Below are 15,735 nucleotides of genomic sequence, written 5' to 3'. Positions count from 1 at the left end.
CATACTGAAGTTTTAAAATATTTGTTATTTTACCCAGCTAATTATAGTAAGTTTATCTTTATTTAAAGTTGAAAAGATACACACAAAAAGTGCTGTCTGAGGAGTGACTGAAGTGCCTAGGTGACATTTTGTACAATTCAAGTTCTTTTCCATCTATCTTGAGAAGGCCGCACACATATTTTCAACTTTTCAGATGAAAGCTTTTATGCTTGTTTCCAAAACATGATCAACTTCCTTAAGATCTGTATGACATATTCAGTTTAAAGTCTGCAATTTTTTTCAGTGCACTAAGATTATTTGCCAGAAGAGCCTAAAACCTAAAAATAACTGCAGAAATTAAATAGACTTTGAAGTTTAGTGCTGAGTTAAAAAACCTCCAGGATTTTAGTGCCTCGATAACATCCCTTCTTGCAAGCCTAGTAATTTTATATTTAACCTTAAATACTATGCTAATTATTCTGCACAACAATTCAAGTTCTCTTGTTCCAACATCTTCAGGACAAACTTTATGAACTACCTCTTTTTACTGAATTATCATGTATTTTCCTCATTCAATTAGTAGATTCTTCTTTATCTGTGGCAATTTCTTTATCCAAAATATTAACTGCTGCTTGAAAACAAGAAAACAAACTAAAAAACACACAGAAAATTTTCACTTTGTCACTGTTTGTGGCAGAGGAGAACCATGACTAACAAGAAAAGGGACCAAGCCTCAAACTTGCCTTACTACATATTATTGTATTGCAGAAGGAGGTTGTATTATGAGGTAACAGCAGTTCTCATGAACTACCCTGAACCTTGGCAGCCATGCACTATCACATGTTCTGCAGTGGAGACCACAGACAAACAACAGACCATGAGCAACTGGGACTTAGCACAATAGCTAATAATGATTTACTTGTGATATCTTGGAGGTAATAGTATCCAGCAATCTAATTCCCTGGCAGAAAAATCAAGAGTTTTTCCTTCTTTCACCATGCCCAGAGAGGGGTTACACAGTGCTGAGGCACTGCAGTGCAAAACCAACAGAGTCAAACACAAACATTTCCCCTCACCCATGTTTCCCTCTCAGTTTTACTGATATGCCAATATGCCACATTGAAGAACTCTAACAGGCCATTAGAAGCTGTACAGTAAGAAATCCTCAATTTTGAACTCTCCTGCTTTTGAGAATGGAGGCTATATTGAAACATCTCCCTGTGACAGAGACAATTAAAAAATAATGAAGGTAAAGTGGATTAAATCTGTGTATGTACATACATAAACACAGCAGCAGAGAGAACACGAAATACCTCTGCTTTCATTATGTGATATGTAAATGCCAATGCACAGCTGCTTTTTTTTGGACATACAGCAGATTCTATGAATTCTATCAGAATACATCTGAATGCACCAAGTGATTTTGCTCAGTTGCCTACTCAATGGGGACAAAGAGAGCATTATCTGCAGGTGACAAGAGGGACAGTATGAAAGCTGGGGCAGTAGGGATGTCGTTCATTAAGGGAAGAACTAAAGAATTCATTAAGGTGCACTGTGAGGCAGGCAGCCTTGTAAGTATTCTCTGATGTGCCAATAATGTCATAACAAATACCTAAGTAAACTAATTAAGCAGTTTTCCCTCACATTAACATTGGTTTTAGTGTCATTCAAGCTGTGGTCATTTACAATTTCAGAAACATCCTTGATCCCCTCTACAAATCACACAAGCCTGGTACCTAAACACTGTTCTGAGGGTGTCTCCACATTCCCCAACAACTTAGAGCAACATTCTAGCAAGAACACTGGAAACCAAAGCAGTTTGTCTTGGTAACACAACATAGTTATTTACCTTAATAGTGTGACAGGCAGCCACTCTTCTAGGAAGATTCTATACTACTACCTATCGTTCATTTTCCAGGCAATTTTTAAAATACATTTTTAAGACTGGTGAGCCCCACATTTAAACTCATATTGTCAAAGTAATCTACCAAATCATTTCCTCCACCAGCAGCATGAAGACAGTGTATTGTGACACCTCATACATATTTAATAATAGCCTGATAGGCTGTCATTAACATCAAACAGCAATCTAAGTTTGCTACATTAAACATGATCCCTGTGTTAAGAGGACAATCACAAAGTGCCTCCAAGATCGAGCCTGTAAGAAATACCCACCGACTTGAACAAGGTGTAATGAGGCCAACTGCACTGAAAAAGCCACACATTGGATTTAAAATTAAATAATAAAAAAAAGCAAGGGAAAAAAGAAAAAGCTTCAGTGGGTCATAAGACCAGACATGCCATAAGGCAATCTGTCACAGAGTACTCATATTAGTAACTGTTGTGTCAAAACTGAACATTCAAAAGAAAAGACAAACCTTCCTTTATGTTTTATGAAATGTAAGCCCACAGAATTATTAATTCATGAGATGAAGAAAAATATCACATTTGGCTATAAATATTAACAGATGCTGTCAACCTGCTTAGAACTAAATTTTGACTGTCCTACCTCACAATTATCAATTTAGAAAGGAATATTCTTCAAAAGCTCAAAAAAAAAAAATGAGCATGAAAGTCATTAATGAAGAAACTAACATTCTCTATTCACGTAGGTCCCAAGCAAAACAGCCCAACTGTGTTCTGTGCCTGGTGCTGCTGAGTGAACACTAATGGACTGGCATTGTTTGTGCCCACAGTGGTGCTGTGCTGTGTTGACAGCAATAATGCTGGTGTGCACACAAGGAAAAATGCTGAAAGGACATACTATACCCAAGACACAGTGGAAAAGGAAAGGGAACAAGAGGAAGTAGTTGTCAAATGACAAAGAAATTTAAAAAGGCAGTTAAAACTTCACAGAAGTTTCAGAACACAGAATTTTATACAATGGGTCTTGGATAAATTTTACTGATTAGCTAAACAGGCATTTAAATATTTAAAAAAAGCTGAAAACAACCCATAATGCACAACCACATATCAGTAAACTCACTTCATGCCATCTCAAAGAAATATGGAATACATTTTTAGCAGTTCAAGATCTAAAAGACACTTCTGCTGTATGGTCACAGTTCTCTGCTTTCTCACTGCTATTACTGAGAACAGAATACTGGAGCACAAAACAGAATTGTGCCAAAATATCCAGAATGTCATTAAAATGGATTGTTCTAAATGGTGACAGTGCTTTTCCTTACAGGCTTTTTCTTCTTCTCCCCAGCACTAATATAACTTCAGTCTACTTATGGCCCCATCTGCACTTACATTCTGAGCAAAGTGTTAAAAATACTTACATAAGCCTCAATATTGGCATACACTAAAAAAAAAAAACAAAAGATCAGGCTAAACACCTAACTTTTCTCAGATCCTGACATTTTTATTGCATTTCACCCAGCGATGATCACACGGAATGAAAAGTCAAAGCTGAACATTACAAGCTCTTCATTTAAAAAAAAAAAAAAAGATAATCCCTACCTTTATCATTCTAGAGAGATCTCCAGCATCTGCTAATTCCAACACTATGTTCAGTTCATTGTCTTCAATGAATGAGGCATAATATTTAATTACATTTGGATGATTCAGTTGCTAAGAAAGCAAAATAGTAATTACATTTTAGTGCAGAGCACACCACATTTTAAAACTAACATAAAAAACATTCTTATTTAAGCAAACAGAACAACCCCTAAAATCTATTTCACTATGATACAAATTAGAAAAGTATATGCTGATAAGAAGCATTTACAAATATTCTGCAAGAACAAGATGGCATTTTAGGATCTACATGGTGACTGACACTGCAGTTTTAGAGGACTTTTGCTTCAATGTATATATCCAATAGCATGCTAAACTTATCTGGAACAGTGAAGCCAATTTCTGAAGAAAACAGCAAAATCAGTTTCTGAAGTCAGGATTTTACTGTACAAAGGACACAATATTTTAATTTTGGCAAAAACTTTTATTAGAAGCGTTACTCATTATTCTATCAGATTACTTATCAATATTAATTTCTAAAGTAATAAAGATCACAAAATTCTTCAAAGTGAGGCATTTAAAAACTCTAAGCAAAAAACAGTGGACACCTCAATTATGTCTATGAAAAACATACCACATTTTTTGATGACAGTTGCACATTTTCTAAACAAATCTTTTACCTTAAGAAGATCTATTTCTTTGATGCAGTCAGCACGGGCTTTGGCATCCATTAAATCAAATATCTGTGCACAAGAGATAAAACATTTTTATTAAGTGATAAAAATATAGTAAATTGAGTAATCATTATCATTATTTCATAGCATCCATAAAGCAACCTGAATTATGCATTTCATGGCAAGATGTAATATCACAGTAAGAAATATTTCTAATGCTCTGATGCACTGATTTACTGCTGTGGCCATTCTTTTAGCCCCCTCATAGGGAACAAGTCCATTTTAAGTACAAGCTTTCCAATGACTTAATTGCCACCTCTACATATCTGTTCCAACACACAACAATAATTTAGCACACCTTATACATGCTTCAAATCTCAGGCTCCTACCCCATTCTGCCACACCTTTTTCACAAACTGATTCCTCAGTACTGAGCATACCTTTTTACCCCTTAGTCTTGCTACAGTCTTCCATTTCAATTCTAAAAAATGCATATTATTTTACTCTCAGGATCAGAACTTCATTGTCACCTCCAACTCCTTCTCCCCATTTCCTTCCCTTCAGCCAGCAAAGAAGTGACTTGGGTTATGCTACCTGTATTAGAGCCCTTTTTTCTAAGCCCTTATCTGTCACCTTGATTTTATAGGCTTTTACAGTTAGACATCTTTGCTCTTCGTTTTCCCCCCCACTTCATATCTACTCCAGATTATTTTGCAATGTGTCTCATTTTTGCCTTCTCCAGTCAGCCTGGAGAATTAGAATTACTCTTCACTAATTTCACTTTTTGTTTGAAGTACTTTTTCCCGCCATTAGAGTCTTTGTCCAAATTCTACACATCTATATTTAATGTAATGTCTGTTTTCACTCCCTTTTTCACCACCTCTGGGTTTTCACTCCACTAATGTGCACCTCCATACACTGACTATTTCCCTCAAAAATGACCAAAATGCTACTTCCTCTGAGAATCCTTCCTCTCTCATTCGTGATTACTTTGTGATTTAACAAAACAAAAATCTCCAACTTCTTTGTGGTCTGCATATTACATGTGAACTATCCAGAAGAATCAGACACCCTCAGCCTTATTCATCACCACAACACTTAAAAAATCACCTTTTCCAGTTAAAACTGCTCATGCATATCATGTTTCTAGATAGTCACCAAGAAAAGATGTATTCTGTCCTGTGAAGATCACAGGTACCAGCTCCAAAAGCTCAACAGCTGACAACTTCTATTTAATATCTTGCCACTAACTCCAGAAACCAAAACATGGATTAACAGCAGTGTCAGTACTGAATGTCTATGAAGAGGTCATCTCAAACAGACTGCCTGACTGCTCACACCAACCACACCTTCCTTCCCTCTCCCCAAAGAAGTTCAGACACATCAGGGAGTCTGCAGATGATTTGCTGAACCTCACCTTCATTTTCTACACCACTCTGCACAGTGAGTTTGTCATTCCTTTAATCAACTGAAAGGAGAGGCCTGGAAACCTCATGTATGGAGCACAGACCTCACAGAGCACAGATGTGCCCTTGACTAACCACTACTTCTCTTTACAAATCCCATCTTCTGTCCTCAGAGCTGGTATCAGAAATAAGAGTCCGTAGTGGATACCAGACTCACTTTTTGAAGAAGGGAAAGAAAAAGTAATACAAAAAAAAATTTAAAAATCAAATACCAGACTTGCAGATAGTAAGAAAAGGGGTAGAAGAGAAGAAAGAAGAAGACAAGAAGAAAACAAAACTACTGAACAAGAAAGAAAGGGAATAAGCCACCACACAATTACTTTTATACTAATTCCAGGATGATTGGAAATAAAGAGAGTTAAAAGCAGATATTCAAGCAGGAGACTGGGGGGGACCTAACGAACACATGTTAAATCACAAGAAAGGAATGCTAACACTAAGAAAAATAAAGCAATTTCACATGTAGTAGAAGAAAAGAGTACTATATGTGAAATTACAGGTACAAGTATTAAAAGATAAGTAACACAAATGAAAATAAAAAAGAGCTTATGAGTTCAAGTTGGAAACTTAGGGAAGGAGATGAAATAGCCTGTATCTGTTATAGATCTGCACTTTGAATGAAAAAGCCTTGCTCTTTAATAATTCTAACAACACATGAAAGTGCTAGGGTTTGGTACAGTCATGAAGGAGTCTAATGATTTTCCTAGGAAACATTTTAGTAAAACCTAAATATTACAGGTGCACATTAACTGAGGAAATACTGAGAAGGCATGAAATCAAATATTTTTCCTTATAACCTGAGAGACCAGAAAACGGAAACATTTATACAGCATCTCCCAAAAACAACCAATGAAACTGTACCAGGAAGCAAGGGAAAAAAGGGAACAGGTACAAGGGAGCATCTTGAGGGTTCAATTTTTCTGAGTTCTAGACAACACTGAGATAAGATCATTCCTTATAAGTGATACAGAGATTCAACTCCAAACACTCTGGAAAACCTAATAAAAACTGGGGACAGAATTCCAGATTAAAAATTGTACACAAACTATCTCTTTGTAAGATTTGGAAAATGACCAGAAACAAAGTTTCAAGATTCAAACCAAATGAGCTTCATTGTGTGACAAACAGTGTAGCTTGCATCTGTTCATGCGTGTTCCAATGTGCCAAGAGGCACACTAATATACCTATTCCAGGAACAACCCCTACACACCTAAACAAACAGGTCTTCCAAGAAAAGCTTTTTTACAAGCTAAGCCTCTGCTAGGGACATAATTCGGTACATCTCATACAGCAATAACAAAACAACAAAAATAAAACCCTAGACCCAGGCCTGTGAAAAGCAGAATCAAGGCACAGGAAAGAAAGACAAAATTTTGTTTGCATATTCTGGATAATATTCCCAGTACTTCTAATTTGTTATTAAATAGCATGGAATAGACTAGACCAAGCAGCTGCTCTCCCCAGAGGACAGACTTAAGTTTTATAAACATGACTCCCTCTACTTGTGTTGCACTTCATAAGCATCTTTGGAAATTTGTCACAGCTTCAGCTAAACTGAGTATTTCAGAAATTACCTAAATTAAATAAAGCAAGGCAGTAAAAATAAGTCTTATCTGATCCATACAACTACAAATACAGATCATCTTAAGATTTACTGTTTAGCATTCTTGCGGTGCTTAGATTTTGATCCAGATCTAACCTCAAAAGACTATAAATAGCATTTCCCAGAAATCTAGAACTTCAGTTTCACGGACATTAACTTCCTCCACCAAGATATTTTAAAGATAAATAACTAAAAAAAGGTGAAAATATCATTCAATCCATGGCCTCTGAAGAACCTCTGAATCACACCAGATGCAAAAAGCTTTCAGAGATTTTTTTTCTCTGAATAGATCATCTTCTATTTTGCCAAACTGCTGCAGTTCAGACCAGAGGATGCCAGTGTAACAAGCCATGTCAGCTCACACAAGGAGGTTACTGTAAACACAAGGAAAAAACCTCCGTGTTCTTCACCAGCAGATGACTCAACACTGAAGAACGTCTCACCCTGAGAAATGGAAGTGGCAAGGAAGGACTTGAAGAACACCCTTTCTGTGTCAGCACTGCACAGGGCACCTGGCAGCACTGAGGGCTGCTCAGCAGGACAGGCTGCCCTTGGCCTGGTGTGTGCTGCACACTGCCATCAGTGTAACACTGCAGGCATGGGGCAGTTGGTGTGTGCTGCACACTGCCATCAGTGTAACACTGCAGCCATGGGGCAGTTGGTGTGTGCTGCACACTGCCATCAGTGTAACACTGCAGCCATGGGGCAGTTGGTGTGTGCTGCACACTGCCATCAGTGTAACACTGCAGCCATGGGGCAGTTGGTGTGTGCTGCACACTGCCATCAGTGTAACACTGCAGCCATGGGGCAGTTGGTGTGTGCTGCACACTGGCCATCAGTGTAACACTGCAGGCATGGGGCAGCTGGTGTGTGCTGCACACTGCCATCAGTGTAACACTGCAGCCATGGGGCAGTTGGTGTGTGCTGCACACTGGCCATCAGTGTAACACTGCAGCCATGGGGCAGTTGGTGTGTGCTGCACACTGCCATCAGTGTAACACTGCAGCCATGGGGCAGTTGGTGTGTGCTGCACACTGGCCATCAGTGTAACACTGCAGCCATGGGGCAGTTGGTGTGTGCTGCACACTGCCATCAGTGTAACACTGCAGCCATGGGGCAGCTGGGGTGCTGCACACTGGCCATCAGTGTAACACTGCAGGCATGGGGCAAATGGTGTGTGCTGCACACTGCCATCAGTGTAACACTGCAGCCATGGGGCAGTTGGTGTGTGCTGCACACTGCCATCAGTGTAACACTGCAGCCATGGGGCAGTTGGTGTGTGCTGCACACTGCCATCAGTGTAACACTGCAGCCATGGGGCAGTTGGTGTGTGCTGCACACTGGCCATCAGTGTAACACTGCAGCCATGGGGCAGTTGGTGTGTGCTGCACACTGGCCATCAGTGTAACACTGCAGCCATGGGGCAGTTGGTGTGTGCTGCACACTGCCATCAGTGTAACACTGCAGCCATGGGGCAGTTGGTGTGTGCTGCACACTGCCATCAGTGTAACACTGCAGCCATGGGGCAGTTGGTGTGTGCTGCACACTGCCATCAGTGTAACACTGCAGCCATGGGGCAGCTGGGGTGCTGCACACTGGCCATCAGTGTAACACTGCAGGCATGGGGCAGTTGGTGTGTGCTGCACACTGCCATCAGTGTAACACTGCAGCCATGGGGCAGTTGGTGTGTGCTGCACACTGCCATCAGTGTAACACTGCAGCCATGGGGCAGCTGGGGTGCTGCACACTGGCCATCAGTGTAACACTGCAGGCATGGGGCAGTTGGTGTGTGCTGCACACTGCCATCAGTGTAACACTGCAGCCATGGGGCAGTTGGTGTGTGCTGCACACTGCCATCAGTGTAACACTGCAGCCATGGGGCAGTTGGTGTGTGCTGCACACTGGCCATCAGTGTAACACTGCAGGGAGGGCAGTACTTCCATCACAACTGGAACACTTCACAGCTTTGCTGGCAGATTAATTCCACCTTCAGCTCCTATGACTCAGCAAGTCCAGCTGAAAGGTCAGCCTTTGCTCAGCATGGGTGTTGCACAGATCTCTCTCACACACACAACTTTCACTGCACAGACAGTACTCCCATGGCCATCAGCAGGCCACAGGTCTCACCCACCCCAGACACACACTGCCCAAGGACTTGCAACCTTTTGTCCAGCCTTCCCTGGGACTGCACTCATTTTCTGAGCTTGGTTTTAGCTGCAGCAGCACATGCCCTGCAGCTGAGTGACTTAAGTGCAACTAAGTCATTGCAGTCAAATGACTTGTGTCTAACCCAGTTTTAGATCCAGCTCGGCTCTGTGCAACTGCACGGCCTGGAGGAAATTACAGCATATATAACCAAAGCCTAAAACAACTTTGGATTTTTGCATAGGCTTGAACAGTAAGCTTTTGTATCAACACAAACTGACTGCTTGAAATCACCCAGTAAAAGTCTCACATAAAGACACCACCAGCATCTTCCTCCCAGCAGAGCTCAGGTCACTGATGATGCTCCACACATTGGTTACTGGAAACCAGCAGGAATTGGACAACCAGTGTTATCATCACTGTAATTGGCTAACAATAAAAACTGCTGTATTTAGATTAGACTGCTAGGGTATTCATCAGATTAACAATAATTCCAATTCTTGACTCCACTTACGAGGTCAGGACCACAGGGTAATTCAGTTTGGAGGTAAGCTCCTCTAGTCAGCACCAATTCCACTCAGCACAAACTGCACAGTGTAATTTATTCTTATTTAAACTTTTAAGTCTTTCCCCCCAGTTTCTATTTTCAAGGACTATAATAAGATCAACATTTCTAAAAATGAATTAGGATTGTTTTAAAAAAACTAATAAGCAGCAAACAATAGAGTAAATATTTTTATGATGTGACAATTTTCATAAAAAGTGTAATCAAAAAGTCTAATAGTGGTAAGCTTTTTACTTTAGTTAGCAATTACTGTGAAACTCTTTAAAACAATTAGGCAAATACAGCTGAAGAGATTTAAAGGAGCATTTTAAAAGCCCTTAGCAGTTTTTTCCCACTTAGCAAGCACACTGAGTGACATAAACCTTTTTAGCTCTCAGTTTTTCATTTCATCCTTCAATCATCTGTGTACAAAGGGAGAGTAGAAGGACAAAGATATATTGATAGTTATCACACTTCTGTGTGCTATGCAACTAAGGGATCTCCGGTAAGTTTGCACTCAATCTCTTCTCTAGTACCTCCATGTGAGCATAGATTATAGTCTTTTCTTTCAGCATTCCAGAAATGTCAGTTGTAAGTACTGTCAAGAGATACTGGTATTTTTAGAATACTTTCTAAGCTGTTAAAAGCTTCAGAGAGGGAACTGTTCCTGTGCAGATGTGTAAACTAAACAGAGGAGTTGCAATACTTGAGTTTAACTTCCTGAGTGAAGTTCTTATATACACATCCCCAGAAAGCTACAGGCATAGCAAAAAGGTTTAGAACTACATGGAACCATCTGATGGAGAACATCAAGGCCTAGCTTCTAAGTCCAGACTGTATCTGATCAATTACCAGCTACCAACCAAATTCATCATCTGAAGTGAAGAGCCAAGTTGGGAATCTACCCGACTCCACTTGCTCTGGACCATCACTTTTCCAGATTTTCCTTTTCAGCATCGAAAAGGATAAATTTAAAGATTATAAACCTACATCCGTACTGTTCAAAATTCTGTATACAGTAAAAAGAGCAAAAAGCATTTCCAAACCAAATCACAAGCATGACTGCTGTAACATGAACCTTCAGAGAAGCAAGCAAAATAAAGACCCGAATGCACAGAAATATTAAGAGATACAATACTGAACAGCAACAAGCATTAGAGTATTTTGCCACCACAGCACTGCTGTGCTGAGACAATAGTGCTTCATAAAGTGTGAAATTACAAGTGCTTTTCTAAGATTAATTAACTGTAATTCAGGCCTGAAGTAGCAATCCACTGACAATGTACAATGAATAATGAATGTACATCCTAGATAAAAGGATTCATTGTCTGAATCTCTAACATGGGGCCTCCAATTCTGGAATGAAAGAAAAAGAAAGATGGAGCAATGTAAGGCAGAAGTGCAATTTATCCGAAATTTTGTTGAAATATGCAGCTTTACATACTTGAAATTTTGAGTAGCTAAGGTTTCCTTAAAAAATAGCTCCTAAAGTGAACTCATCCAGCCTTACAGTCACTGACTTAGATATTTACCACTCTTTTGCCATTTAAAGATAATTTGTGACCAGTAATTGCTTACTCTGCCCTTGGAGTGGCCCTTGCTCAGAACACTGCCCTGTACCCCAGGTGTTCTGCTGCAGGGGTTACCCAGAGCTGCAGGAACAGAAGCACTGCTGCTTCCTCAGGCATCATCTGCAGCATAGTTTGGATCTGAAACTTAGCACCTGTTAAAAATCTTACCTAGAAATTTTTCAATTTATACTGCTACAGTCATAGCTTACTTAGCACTGACCCCTTCTGATGTTTCTTTAACTCAAAATATAGCTTAAACATTTGTAAAAGTTCAGTAGTGAAGATATGATTTTATTTCTGTTTTTATTTAGGTAATATTTTAACAGCATCTCAGAAACACAGTTCCTTGCTGGAAAAAGAGAGAACATAATTATTATCTTCCTAATTACAAAAACACAAATCAGACATGGGAGGATGAAGCACAAAGAGTACAACAGGAAGAAAAGACCCAATGTGCCATTTTGTGAATTCTGCTGGTTAAGTTACTATTAAAAAACCTGAAACAGTTCTCACTATGCTACATACCCTAATAAAAACCAAATCAAGAATACTACTTCTTGCTGTCATCTGGACTCAGCAGCAACTACAAATTCAGGAAGAGTGGTTTCTGTCACCATCTGCTTGTCCTTTCTCCCACAGCATCTTACTGCTACTTGCTTCTGCTCACATTTTATTCCATAAACATACATTTTGTACACATTAATATAACATTTATCAATATTGTACATATTTCAGCCAAATAAAATTTTATTAACGAAAAATAAACATTCTTGTTGGAAAGCTTTGTAAGAACCCAAAACTGGCAATCCTTTTGGAACAAATAAAGGCTGAAATCCTGCAACTCCAAGAGAGGATAACTGAAAGATTCTAAGCCCCACAAGCCCTTGACAGCAGAGACACACATGGGGTACCATTACCAAATACACTTAAAGGGAACAGGTACACACCTAACCCAGCCAGGAAAACGAAATGGGGAGGGGATGGCACAGACATGACTTGCAAGACTGGAGAGGAAGGAGGGCATGCAAGATGTGAGAAAACGTGAGATGAGAATGGGCAGATAGTGAGAAAGTAGAAGTTCACATCTCAGTTATGTTACTTAACACATTGTAGAGCATTTAGAGACACTGTCTTAATGTAGAGAGTGAAATCCATGCACAGGTGTAAAACAGAGAGAATAAAGCCCCTCTCTCATAACTGAAAGAAGCATTTCTCCTGTTTTGTCCATGCTGAGCTTCCATTTAAAAGGCATCAGAAAAAAGGAGTATTTTAATTTCAATAAAATCAAACATGACTGGAATCAAAAGGAAGAAGCACTATCATAGAGCAGACCCATTTTTCAGCTCCTCTGAAAAGTAATTACTTCTCAATAAAAGACATCTATGAAAATAAATTTTATAGCAAAATTACGTATTGTGACTATATTTACTAAAAATATTTCTAGACAATCTTAAGAAAGGTCACAGGAGCACAGTAACAATTTAGATGGTCTTCTGTCCAAAAAAAACAGCTTTAGAAATCAACTGTGCAAGCTGGAATGGCTGTGCCAAACACCCTGTGCTGCCTTCTGAGCTGTCATTATGTGCTTAGGAATTTTCTCCCCTTCCAGGTGAAGCAAGTCTCACTTTCCATTCAGACAGCAGTGTCCTACACACATCCAGCCTCCACAAGGAAAGTGACTTTTCACAGAACACAGCCCCTCCTGATGCGCCCTAGGCAGTAACTTCTTCTGGAAAACCAACAACCTATGTTGGACACTTAAAGACAATTGGAACCCTGTCACAATGAAGCCATTTGGGAAAGGCACAAATTTTTAACACTATTTCCTACCAACAACCAAGTATATTCTTAGAAAATTATTAAAGGATTAAATAAAAATTAAGTAAGAAAGCTTTCCTGCTGTAGAAAGCATCACCTGCACAAGGACAGTATGATGTCATTTTCAGACATCCAAAAAATCTTCTATCAAATGGGGAAGTCTGCTGTGAGAATACAGCTACACATACTGACTTCTGAAATGGTGCTAGGAGTACACATGCTAAAATGCCTCTATTCTTAATGCAAGCACTGTTATAAAAATTTCATGGTTGGACTTTTATGACTTTCTTCAAGTACCCAGGCATTCCACATCCACCTTAATTGACATGCTTTTTAAGTCACATTTGACCTTTTTGGTTTCTCACACGCTGAAAATGAAGGAAGAATTAGCCTAATGTTTTAAGACTGTTGATCAAAGTTCTTAGAATATATTTCAGCTTTTGAAGTAGTATATATCTGGCAGTTTTCCCAGAAGGGGGAACCAAGTCTCCTTTTTTATGACTGCCAGGAGTAGCCCTGCCTCCTGGTGCTGCAGCACACAGGAAATCACAGAAAGTGAACAGCAAGTCAAGATATGACAGAGAAATTTACAGTGCATGCATTTAACTCAGCAAAACCAAAACTATTAAAATGCAGAAACTCTAGAAAACAATCTACAGAATATTACACATATTGTCTTGCAGTCTATAAAGGTAAAAATACCCTTTCAGATCTGATGGCAGTACTTCTTCAAGTATTATACTAAACTTATCTCAAGATCAAAAGTGAAATGCCAATTTAAGTTCTGATTTCAAAATTAAACACGTTGTCAGAGAACTTTCATAGTAAATCCAGAGGGTAATGGTCTTAAAACTAACATCTCTGAGTAGCTCCAAACAAAAATAGAGACTGGAAATGAGACTGGAGAGAGGCATAGCTCAAGCTGTCTTTTGCCTGTGTGACAGTAGAAATGTTTCAGTCTGAAAAGCTGTTTCCATTTCAACTGCTGCTTTTGATTTAAACATTTTAAAAATTGCTAGTTGCTAAGACAAAGTATCTGAACAAAATTAGTCCATTTCTTATGTTAAAATTAACAAGTGCTGGGCTTAATGTTTCTTGGCCACAGTAACTTAATTAGCCCGCTGCTCTTCCATCTTCTGTGACAACTGCTGTTTCACTACTGGCTAAATCATGAACCTTGGAAACACTCAGGCTCCTCAAGAAATATTTTTGACCAATGCAATTCACTTAGATCCACAGTGCACTTGCATTTAATTACCATGTAGAGTCCCACACAGATGTATTATTCATGAAGATGATCATATAAACTGAGCTGTATCCCAAAATCTGAAGGAAACTCTGAGCAATGGATTCAAGCTCAGTTTTGGTTTGTATTTGTCTCAGGTAGTTTTCAGCCTCTTGAAACAGTAACTCCCCTCCTTTTCGCTATTACAATTTTCATTACATACAGACCTTATTTGATTTATGCACTTTTGAAGCACGGCTACTTAACTGAAAAATTACAGATGTTTATTCAATAAAAAATGCATGGATTTGAATAAAATATTTTCACATTAGACACCACTAAATATTCATATTATTTCTAGATTCCAAGCTTTGGTTAGGAAATACAGCTCATTTATATGTGTTTTCTTTTTCAGCAACTCTGGACTTTACTTTCAATTTCAAAACACTGGTTTGTGGAATACTATATAAAGTCACGTATGAATTTTCAAAGTTCTTAATTCCCTACTATCTCCAAACATTTAAAAATTTATTAAAATCACATCAGAATGCCACATGCCTTTCAAATTTAAGTGTACCAATCCTTTTAATATTTATACAAAAATCATCCTTACCTGAACCTTCTTCAGAGCCACAGGTACCCCATCCAGCAGGCAGGTTGCTCTGTAAACTTCACTGAACTGCCCACGGCCAATCTTCTTCTCTATTCGGAAATTGGCAAGAGTGTTGTAGCCCATGTCAGGTCGTAAGGCTTTCTAGAATCAAAGATATTGCAAAGAAAGTTTGCATTTAAGACTTAAATTTCAGTAAGACTAATCACACCAGTGTAAAGATACATATGAAGGAATATGGTTTAAACTATTAAAATTCCTCCATTCCAATGCATTAAAACCAAAACTGTTCCTGACTAATCACAGGATGTTCTAAAGAAAACATTCACTGTACATTTGTAGAGTGAGAATTGAAAATTATAAATTCTTGAGTGTATTTAGAATATTTTCAGCTTGTCAGGAGTTTGAGACACAGAAGAGAAGAAATCCTATCAGGCTTAAATTTGCCATGGTTCCTAGGTCCTAGCTCCTGCCATCCAAAAATTAAAAAAAAACCCTACCCAAACCCATAATAAAGCATCAGCTTTATGACAGTATTTTCATGTCCCTCTTTCAGTGGCTATGCAGTATATTTTTATATATCCTTCTGTTGCTCCAGAAATCAAAATATGAGAACTCTCGTTTTGACAAAAGTGGTG

At 38.8% G+C, this 15,735-nt stretch overlaps 1 protein-coding gene across 1 annotated transcript in view; it reads right to left on the bottom strand.

Moving 5' to 3' along the window:
- NEK7 (NIMA related kinase 7) overlaps positions 1-15,735 on the bottom strand; it is a 68,379-nt gene that overhangs the window by 37,584 nt on the left and 15,060 nt on the right. Inside the window, 3 exon segments of the mRNA XM_071436035.1 lie at positions 3,445-3,555; positions 4,122-4,184; positions 15,101-15,241. Coding sequence (XP_071292136.1) covers positions 3,445-3,555; positions 4,122-4,184; positions 15,101-15,241 — 315 coding nt within the window.

Source organism: Agelaius tricolor, unplaced genomic scaffold, assembly GCF_023055355.1.
Source record: "Agelaius tricolor isolate 1412-34295 unplaced genomic scaffold, bAgeTri1.0.p SCAF_11, whole genome shotgun sequence".
Classification (NCBI taxonomy): Eukaryota; Metazoa; Chordata; class Aves; order Passeriformes; family Icteridae; genus Agelaius; species Agelaius tricolor.
Note: the sequence above shows the minus strand (reverse complement) of the source record. Positions and strands in the feature narration are given on the sequence as shown.